The sequence below is a fragment of the Sinocyclocheilus anshuiensis genome, unplaced genomic scaffold, assembly GCF_001515605.1.
Source record: "Sinocyclocheilus anshuiensis isolate Anshui unplaced genomic scaffold, SAMN03320099.WGS_v1.1 scaffold193, whole genome shotgun sequence".
NCBI classification, from domain to species: domain Eukaryota; kingdom Metazoa; phylum Chordata; class Actinopteri; order Cypriniformes; family Cyprinidae; genus Sinocyclocheilus; species Sinocyclocheilus anshuiensis.
The window spans coordinates 219,679-230,884 of NW_015536468.1; the positions used below are offsets into that span (position 1 = coordinate 219,679).

Sequence of the window (11,206 nt, forward strand, 5' to 3'; positions counted from 1 at the left end):
AAATGAACTTTTCCACGACATTCTAATTTATTGAGATGCACCTGTATATTTTATTTAGTTTTTTTATGAAGTTAATTAAAAAAAAAACGTTTGGAGCATTTTTTGTTAGTTAAATATACGATTTTGTTTTTTTAAAGTAACGACCAAGTGGCCAGAGGCAGACAGTGAGCCTATGTTTGATAAATTTAGCCTTCTCAAATCATCACAACTTGCCTAAAATAAAATCTATAGATATAAAACAGTTCAAGCATATGTTCAGGTCTGGTGAGTTTGCTGGCCAGTCAAGCACACCAACACCGTGGTCATTTAACCAACTTTTGGTGCTTTTGGCAGTGTGGGCAGGTGCCAAATCCTGCTGGAAAATGAAATCGGCATCTTCAAAAAGCTGGTCAGCAGAAGGAAGCATGAAGTGCTCCAAAATTTCTTGGTAAACGGGTGCAGTGACGTTGGTTTTCAAAAAACACAATGGACCAACACCAGCAGATGATATTGCACCCCAAATCATCACAGACTGTGGAAACTTAACACTGGACTTCAAGCAACTTTGGCTATGAGCTTCTCCACCCGTCCTCCAGACTCTAGGACATTGGTTTCCAAATGAAATAGAAAACTTGCTCTCATCTGAGAAGAGGACTTTGGACCACTGGGCAACAGTCCCGTTCTTCTTCTCCTTAGCCCAGGTAAGACGCCTCTGACGTTGTCTGTGGTTCAGGAGTGGCTTAACAAGAGGAATTGGATACGTCATCATTTTTGCTAATGAAGGTAAGAGTAATACATCATCCGTAACTGTAAAGGGTCTACTTTTATTTGTGTGCACTCACAATATCAACAAAACGTTGTGCTTTTATAAAATAAAGAAAACAAACATGATGCGCTTTCTGCCGTCTCGTCTTGAACAGGAGCGCTTCACAAAAATGAATAAAAACTCAGTGAATACATGTCTCACAGACATGATAAATATATCTATAGAAAGCTTTAAATGACTACTTAACGAAAGAAAACAAATCAAAAACAAAAACTCTTTCATTATAATCATAGTCCGTAAAGATGCACTTCTCTCTAAAGGCGCGTCTAATAAGGAGATGGCGAGTCAGGATCGGCAACTTCATCCTTGCGATACCGACTCAGAAAACACCAGTTTATTAGTAAATAACTCAGATATCTCCTTACTATTTCCCCCTGTCACATTTATGGTAATTACTTTTGCCGGTGCTTTGCGGCAAGCTTAAGCCTATTGATGGCATTTGAACGCAGAACTGTTCAGCTGCGCTGACAGCACGCACCTTACATACTGCTGCTGCGGGACACTAAACACCATCGAGCCGCTCTTGACAGTCGCGGTAGCACGGTCTCGTGTTGTTTCCACCAGTGAGGCAATTTTTTTCATCACTAGCCTAATTGATGGATGTCTAAAATATAGAAATAAGGAGAAGCCTAAAACAGGCCCGAGGCCCGGCCCGCGTCTGAACTATGACGTGAAAATTGGCCCGAAGCCCGGCCCGAGGGGCGTAAAAAAGGGCTGAAATGCAGGGCTCTAGTTAAAGGTGAAGCATGCGATTCTCTACCACTAGTGGCACCAAAAGGAACTGCATTCTGTTTTTTTTTTATTTTTAGATAACATCATTGGTTCAACCAATGGTTTGAGTTTGACTTTTTTTTTTTTTTTAATCTGTTTTGTGCAAATATTAAACACTTCACCTTTAAGGTGACCAGTGTACGCTTGAGTGCGAAACTTCAATTAACTGGTCCTAAATTAGTGTGGTATTGCAGGTAAATAGCTTTTGATACGTGGCAAATAACTAATGGAGGACTCTTGGGAATGATGATCAGTACTTTCTGTGGATCTCTTTGGGGCATATGCTCCTAGAGGCCTTATTATTCATTACTTAGAAGTGACTAAAATACTACTGAGACTTAAATAAGACCCTTTCCATTAATTATGGTGCCCATTACAGTATCATATTTGAGTAAATCTTTAATGAGCATTATTGTTGGGTGACAGTGCATCCAGTGACACTAAAGTCACCCTACTTTTCCATTAATGTATAGTTTATTTTGTAATTTGACCTCATTCAAGACAATTTTGCATCTGCAAACAGGGTCCCCTGAAATAGCACTGCAGTAAAAAGAGTAAAGTTGCATAATCTGTCTTAGTCATGTTTGCTTTCTGTGAAATTACTTGAACATCAGGACAAGCACCTACGGCTCTTTCTTTGTAGAGAGAGGTCCTTTGCCATAATCCGTCCTTGTCTTTCAGCTAAATTTTGATGCTGTTTTATTGTAAAACACTGAGTATTTAAGGCATGTTTATCTCTAGGGTCTGGGCATTTAACATCATGCTAGAGTTTTTTTGCTTTGTAGATATAACAAAGGGGATGAAGAACCTGGTTATGTAATATGTTCTATGTAGTTTTTGGAAATGGTCATTAGTTTTTTCTTGTACATTTCATAATAAAGGTGATAAAGTTGATGTGCAGACGTGCTTTGGGCTGGTGCAGTAGCGCATAGAAACCTTATTATTCATTAGACTTGTCTAAACTGCTTTTTCTATTTATGCTTGACTAAATATATATAGAGGAATAGAGACAGCGAGACAGATTGTATGCACGACAATTTCTATTCACACATACACACATATATATCTCTTATATATGCATCTTATACTCACCAAGGCTGCATTTATTTTATAAAAAATACAGTAAAAACAGTAATATTGTGAAATATGATTACAATTTAAAATAAATTTTCTATTTCAATATTTTCAATATATTTAGTTCTCAATTATAATTAATTATTATTAGTAGTCAATTAGCAGTTATGGTTCTTATTATTATCACTGTTGAAAACTGTTTTTGCTGCTTAATATGTTTGGGGGAAAACCATGATACACTGCCATTTAAATGTTTGGGGAAAGTATGATTTTAAAAAATACTGGAAATTGTGATAAATTTTTTCAGGATTATTTGATGCATATAAAGTTCAAAAGAACAGAATTTATTTGGAAAAATATGTATATTGTGTAACATTATAAATGTATTTACTATCATTTTTTTTATCTCTGTATAAATATGAATACATTCTTATATAATAATCTCAAACTTAAAAGTCATGAAAGTTTACTTTGGTCAAAAGGTGTGCAAAGCTTGATTGTTACATAAGTATTTTTATACCACATGTGCATTTTCAATCTCAGTGAGGGACTGTCTCTTAATGGGGTGTCTCACAGAGGTGCCTTGGGCTCTCTGGTGTAGCTACATACTGAGACTTTCACATTCATTACTTAGAAATGCCTAAAATACTTCTGCACAGTATCTCAGACTCTCTTGTGTTAATATAAATGTTTAAGGAGAATTATAGTTATTCACATGCAATGACACTTAATGTAAAATGTAAAAGCAATGTTCTTTTTTTAAGCGATAGAGTTTGTGCCTATATCATCAGTATATTCTTTATCTCATGCATATTTTATTTTTTATTCTCTGCACGTGTACTGATGTGTTTCGATTAGCCGTGTCCATCTGAGCATGATGTCGTCACTGTTCTCCTCTGGTCTCTGCGGTTACGTCACATCTCCATATCTCCATAGTAACTTCCTGCCTCCCCCCGCGTGTGTGTGTGTGTGCAGTGTGCATTCTGGCTCGCTGCACAGGTAATGCCATTTCTGTGCAGCATGTCAGAGAGAAACACAATATTTCCAGTGAAGCTGGCACAATGAGCCAGAGCTTTGCTCACTCTAATGGAGCTGCTACTTTCCTCTTTATCATGCGTTTGAGGATAGAACATACATGGTTAATTACTTAGCCAATTAGTTGCGTTTTAGCCCTGTAGAGTGAGAAATAAAGACTCGGAGCGAATTCACGAAACAGTTGGGGTACTTTGCTGTGCAATAACAGCACGTGCCTTAGCCTATTTACTAGTCCATTTTAACATATTTAACATTTAACCAATTGCGTTCTTTTCTGAACCTTATTCACAAACTCAAAGCTATTTGCTTTCTGAAATTATCATTGAATTTTATTTAAAAGAGATGATCATTTTCAATTGATCATGTCAGTAGGTATTATTAGAATCAAATGATGTACAAATGATGAAGATGTATAAGCACACTTTTACCATTCAGAATTATACATTGCAGCATTTAGATTAATTTATGGTACCATTTTATTGCTGATTTAAAATACTGAAACAATCTGTTTTTCCCCATTCAGTTTGATAGGCAATCTAATTCCCAGTTAAAGACCATGTATTTACCAAGATTTATTCATATTACTAGAAATAGGAAAAAGTGTGCAATATAACAGAATAAGTCCCGCCTCCTAAAAAAAAAGAGGCAGTTGCCAACTGGTAAAGTCATTGTGTCACTGCAGCTGCTGTTAGAAACTCCAGTTCCCATAGAAACAGTCAGTGTCCTGAGATACATGCTTGGGACTGTACATGCGCATTGGCTGGACCAACTTGAAATATGCATTTTTAAATGCTATTTGAGCCTAAGATTAAAATGTAAGGGATAGTTCATGCCTATATTGTAGCTGATTTGAAATATATAATTTAAACGTGAATTTGGCAAGTTTTTTGAGATTTTGGTAATTCCCTATAGAGATAGATAGGAGTTAGTCTTGCATGCCAGAAATAGCTGCCCAGAGGCATTGCAAATATGGCCGTTGAGTGAAATGACTTTCCTCGAAAGGGACTTTTACTGACTAGCCTCAAAGGGACTTTGGCCATAGTCTGCTGCATCCTCCACAACCCAACACTCAGAACTGGCCTGCAAAATTAAGAATTGCAGCGTGCAAAATTGCATTTAGCATAGATTTTGTGAGCACATTTGTGCCGCTACCTAATTTACATAATTCCTTTAGTGAATCATGCGCTAAAACAACAGAGATGATGAATTCCCCTTTTGAAAGACGGAGGGATCATATACCGATGAAACGTCTGTGTGGCTCAGTTTCGTGCTTCGCATGCTAGTCTCTCATGTCCTGGACAGATCGCTGCTGTCTCTTTACTATGAGGAAGATGCTAAGGTGTCACATTTTCCAAAAGTGTCACAACCGTCTTCACTACATGATTCTTTTGACATCTCAGGGGGCGATGAATTATTAAACAGTTTCCACTAGGAATGTCAGTTTCTGGATCGGTTTTTCCTTTTTTGTCTTTTTGTTGATAAAGACAAACTCACATTTCCTATCAGTACCGAAGAAGAACAGGGTATTCTGACACTCTCCTTACAACCGTATCCCAGTTCTGTATCACCGTTCGCGTCACATCACAATGTCAAAATGTGTCACGTCATAATGCACCCCACAGCCCCGAAGCCCCATGAGTGCTGTTTTTTGATAAATATAGAGGTTTTATTTATAGCGACTGGAGTGGTAAGTGAAAGGAGTTGCGCAGGAAGACAGTAGAGAGGATTGGAGTAAGGGCAGAGACGCTTGAGGACAGAGCGACCCAGATGACAGCACTGCCAGAATAATCACCCCCTCCCAGACCAGACAAGCCCGGGTCGAGGCGCTGCCGCAGGAGCATTCGCCACGTGATGTCACTTTTATTACGCCTCGGCTTCACTCTGCACCACAGACGGCCCTCATGAATATTCGCCAACTGACTTCCGGGGCTCTGCTGCTCACAGTAACACAAATGAGAAGTGGAGCCTATGAGAGTTTAACATGTAACACATTCTGGCTCACTGTGTCCCTGTGAATGCAGTGTGAATAGGAGATATCACACAGTAATACTGGGCTGGACCGGTCAAACCTGCCCAAAAAAACACTGCGATGTGCCGAACTTAGAGCCGTGAGTGTGAGACTCAGCTGTGTTGAGGATTTTAGTTTGTATATTAACACTGGATAATAATAGATTGGGAAAAAGTTTGTAATTCTTACTTTGACATTCAAGGCCTATGCATTTCCAGTGGCCATCAGTCCTTTTTATATGTTCAGAATAAATGTAATAAATGTAAATGACTGTCACACTCACATAACATACTGTCTCTGTCTGTTCCATGTGAATATGTGCATTATGTATCTGTGCTGTGACTGTCCAAATTACATTCAATATACAATCTGATCTGCATTCTCTTTTATATAGTAGTTATTTGCTTTAAATTTAAGTGAAAAATGCATGGTCAGCATGGATATCACTTAGCATTTGCAATATGTTTATACTCAGTAAATGCACTGATCAAAAGTGACAGTAAAGATTTTTACGTTACTACAAAAAGTTTTCTTTGTATTTTTTCTATTCAACAAAGAACCCTGAAAAAACATATAATGGTTTCATAAATAAATACGCAAGCAGCACAACACTTTTCAACATTCATTTTTAAAAGAAATGTTTCTTGAGCAGCATGTTAGTATTATATCATGTGACATTGAAGACTGGAGTAATGGCTTTGCCATCACTGGAATAAAATAAATTTTAAAAATATATTAAGATATAAACCAGCTATTTTAAACTTAAGAATATTTCACAATACTGTATTACTAGATTTTTCATCTAATAAATGCATGAGAATAAAAGTCTTCTTTCAAAAACATCAAAACAACTATTACCAAGCCCGAATGGTAGGCTAGTGTAAATAATATTGACAGATAAGAAGCAGAAAAAGTGGCAGTTTACAAAGTACATTTTTTAGACAATACTTTACACATATTTGTCATATATTTATTATAAGTTGTGAAATGTATTTATGTTTTGTAAGTGGGTCCCTTGTATGGGGATTGTAATATTTCAGAGTTTGTGTCAAATATGACAGTTTGTCATATCTTTTCAAACCTAAATAAGTCTGCTGTAGATAAATCTAGCTGTGGTTAATGACAATGATTTTTTTTCTATGTGTTTTACAGGTTATGGCATCTCCAGTCTCTCAGCTGAAGATAGTGAGAGGTGGGAAAGCCGCAGGCTGCTGCAGGACTTTGACATTGAAAGCAACTACACTGATGAAGTGCAGGTTGGGCCCAATGCTGAAAAGAACTGCACACCACCTGGTAAGAGGTTTAGCACCACACACATAAAAAACCTCACACAGTCTACCAGCTCTTTTGGTTCAATAGCACAGATGAAACAGGAAAATTATTGTTTTTCTAAGGAACTTAGCATGCCAAATGACTAATGTCACAATGGAAGCAACACCTCAATATGATTAAGCAATAAGTCAGCAAGAAGTTTCACTTCTGAAAATCCGTTTTTTATAGTAGAATTTTCATTTTGGAGCGTGTATTGGATTGTGAACTAGGTTCTATGAACCTTAAGATCAAGTGATGTTTTCTAAAATGAAATATTCTCATGTCTTTAATTTGTTCTCCTCTGTTTTGTGAGTCCACAGAGGTGTTAGTATCAGGACTATCAGTAAGTCATACACTAACTCTTTTGTTGCGTATGAGTGAGTAATCTCGCTGACACAGACTTTGCTATTGTTTCTCTTGGGGCTCACTGGCTAGGGATCATAATGTGTATTTCAAACCATAGAGACCCGTGAGCTGTGACCAGTTCAAAGGTTAACAGTGGGTTTCTGGCCAAGGTGAAGACCAGACACGTCACCTATAATGAAGGCTTATAAAAGTATTACTACTGTAAGAAAAGTCAACTGAACACAACTCTTTTAGCTGCTATGGCTGAGTTTGATTTGAAATTTGGTTAATGTCTGTACAAGATCACATGGTAAACACATTCACACCCACTTTTAATTTCTGACAGAATTAGTATAAACAATTTGACATTTCCACTCTGTTCCTCATTATTTTTCCTCGTTGTTATTCATTGTTTATTTGCACGGTTGGTGTAGATCTTCTGTGTAATTCGATGCACTAGGCTACATTGTTCTCCACACTCTTGGACAATGTGAAGAGGCCAATTAGAACAGGTCTGAGGGAGAGGCGAGGATGAACAAAGGGTGTCATCGATACTGTGTGGGTCTATTGATTGACCGTCTCCATCTTCTTTCGAAGCTCTCCTCTTTCCCCCCTGCAATGCATTTACCGTAGACGGGATCAACTACAGCACACTGTTAGTATCTGATTCCACTTCACTGCTCAGTTTGCTTGTTGCTCAGGAACTTCATACATTTTCTTATAGCCGGGCTATATGTTTTTAGTGGCACCAAAAATATTTGGACAACGTTGCCACATTTAATAATGTATAAATTCCTTTGTATTATATAACAAAATATTAGTGCTGTCAAACGATTAATTGCATCCAAAATAAAAGTTTTTGTTTACATAATATACGAGTGTGTACTGTGTATATTTACTATGTATAGATATATATAAATACAAACACATGCATGTATATATTTAAGAAAAATATGTTATGTTTCAAAATATCAAATCCACAGGCATTCATTCATTCATTCATTCATAAAAAAAGTATATATATAGCATAGACCGTAACAGCAAAATCAGGAAATTAAGTGTAAAACTAAAAACACGTTTGATTTAAAAATTAAAAAAAAAAAAAACAGAATAATATATACACAACCATTTAAAGGTTTGGGGTTGGTACGATTATTTTACTGTATTTGAAAGAAGGTTCTTATGCTCACGAAGCCTGCATTTATTGATAATCAAAAATACAGTACAAAATAATAATTTATGTTAATACAGTAATGTTGTGAAATATTTTTACAAGTATTTTCACACTTTTGATCAATTTAATACTTAAAATCTTATAAAAGTCAATAATAAAATAATAAAAGTAGTAATTTCTTTAGAAAAAATCTTGCTGACCTCAAACGTTTTAATGTTATTGTAGATTCAAAATAAGACAAAAAATTGGATAAGTAATGCAAAAATGGCTCAAAAAGTTAATCGTTGAAATTATTCGATTGTTATTTTGTATGCAGAAGCCACGTAGTTTGAAATTTTGGTTTCTAATGCAGTGAAATAATGCATACATTTTTAAATGAGGCTTCAGAGTCCAAATACTTTGGGGCCACTGTATGTCATAAATACTGTTATTTTATATGCATTGGCATGACTTTTATATTTTATATGTGGTTAAAGTAGAAAAGGGGAGTGTTTTAGGCTTGAGGGAAACACTTAATCTGCAGTGAATACAGAGGAATGTCAAGTCTTATAGATGGTGAGATAGAGCAAAACATATGATTTGACATCTGTCCAGAAATAAAACAGAGCAGGAGGTCATTTTCGATGGGGAGCCATTGTATCTGCAGTGAGCTCAGTGTGTAACGGCCCAGCTCTGCTGTTATGAGGTGTAAAGGGAGCAGCTTTGCGTCCGTAACACAGCGTGGCCTGCCTGCTTTTGTTTGTGTTTTTTTCTGTGGGCGGATTTGGGTGAATGTTTCCAAGTGGGATCCTGGTGTTTTAGGAGGCTGTGTTTCTTGCCAAGCATCTCCTTGATCTCGCAGTTAAAGAGCGAGCTGTGCTCTTAAGCTCTCGCTCGTGTCCAGATGCCCACTCCCCCACCCGTCTCCAACACCAGCCTGGCGCCTTGGCACAGGTTGAGGGTTTCCTTACTCTGCTGTTTAAAACTATTCTTCCTTTAATACAGCTGTAGAAGTCTACACATTACACGAGAGAATAAGTCTTGCTCATATCCTGATATACAAACCTGGTTTTTACTACACATACACAAGTGTTGGGAATGACAGCACTGTTTAAATGTATGAATGAAGGCCCTAAATTATCATTACAGACTGTGAGAATCAATCTCAAACAAGAAACTTGGACATCAAGAGTTTAGGCTATTTTTGACAAAGTGATATTAGACTGGAGACCTATTTTGATGCCGTTAGCAAAAAGAACTTGTTTTGCCCTTGATATTAATACTGTATTCACCAAATTTGCATGAAATTAATTAAAAGCAATAGTAAAGACATTTATACTGTGTAATATTTATATTTTCAGCATTTATTAAAAAATGTATTTGAACTTTCTATTGAACTTTGTTTTGAACTTTGTTCATCAAAGAATCCTGATCATGGTTTCCACAAAAATATTAAGAGCACAACTGTTTTCAACATTAATAATAATAATAAGAAATGTTTCTTGTGCCAAATCAGCATATTAAAATGATTTCTCAGCTTTGTCGTAACAAGAAATATGTATTGTATAATATATTTTTAAATAGAAAGCACTGATTAAATTGTTTTTTTCTTTGTTTTTACTTTGTCATCGAATAAATAAATAATAACATTTTCATAAATGTTTTAATTATCATAATATTTAATAATTATTTAATAAATTATAATCATTTTATTCCTCACAATATATGCGCTCTCTTTCGCTCCGTTTATTGGGCTTTGCAGGCAGAATGTCTCGAGGTTACGTATGTAACCATGGTTCCCCGAAGGGAACGAGATGCTGCGTCGAACGCTTTGGGAACGCCCTCGGCGAGACACCGTACTGAAGCCTGTGTGAAATCAGTCCAATAGCGAAGCGAGGAGATCCCTCCTGATCGGAATCTCCCGTGGAGAGCCGTCAAGGAGGGACACCAGGTCCAAGAACCATACTCGGGCTGCCCAGAACTGCCCAGAACAGGGCTACTAGCAAAAGACGGACCCCGTCCCGGCGAACTCTCTCCAGCAAATAGGTCCACTTCCACCTGACCAAACTCCCTCCAAAGGAGCTCCACCACCTCTGGGTGGATTCTCCACTCCCCGGGCCTCAGCCCCTGTCTCGACAGGATGTCTGCTCCCTGATTGAGATGCCCAGGGATGTAGACTGCTCTTAACGAGAGGAACTTTCCCTGAGCCCACAGAAGGATCTGGCGCGCCAGCTTGTACAAGGGGCGCGAGCGCAGACCCCCCTGCCGATTTATGTAGGAGACCACCGATGTGTTGTCTGTGCGGACAAGCACATGATGTCCCCTTAGGTCTGGAAGGAAGTGTTCTAGAGCTCGAAACACGGCCAACATCTCCAGGCAGTTGATGTGCCACATGAGATGATGGCCTTCCCACCGACCTCGGGCCGAGCGGCCACTCATGACCGCTCCCCAACCCGTGAGGGAGGCATCCGTCGTTAGCGTTACACGACGACATGGAGCCCCCAGCGACGGGCCTTGAGACAGGAACCAAGGTTTCTTCCACATGTCTAAGGGGCACCGCCCCATATCCCTTCTCATTTAGCCCTGTAATGTTCGAATAATTAGAAACAGAGGGGCTAAAGAGTCGGGACGAATACAGTTTATCCCACGATCTCGAAAGCTCAGAATGGAGATCGGGGAAAAATGGAAGGCCCCAACATGAAGG

The 11,206-nt window shown here is 38.0% G+C and overlaps 1 protein-coding gene across 1 annotated transcript in view; it reads left to right on the forward strand.

Moving 5' to 3' along the window:
- slc24a3 (solute carrier family 24 member 3) overlaps window positions 1–11,206 on the forward strand; it is an 82,727-nt gene that overhangs the window by 20,567 nt on the left and 50,954 nt on the right. The window contains exon 2 of the mRNA XM_016492881.1: window positions 6,846–6,986. Within this exon, the coding sequence (XP_016348367.1) occupies window positions 6,846–6,986 (141 nt within the window). The remainder of the gene's footprint in view (window positions 1–6,845; window positions 6,987–11,206) is intronic.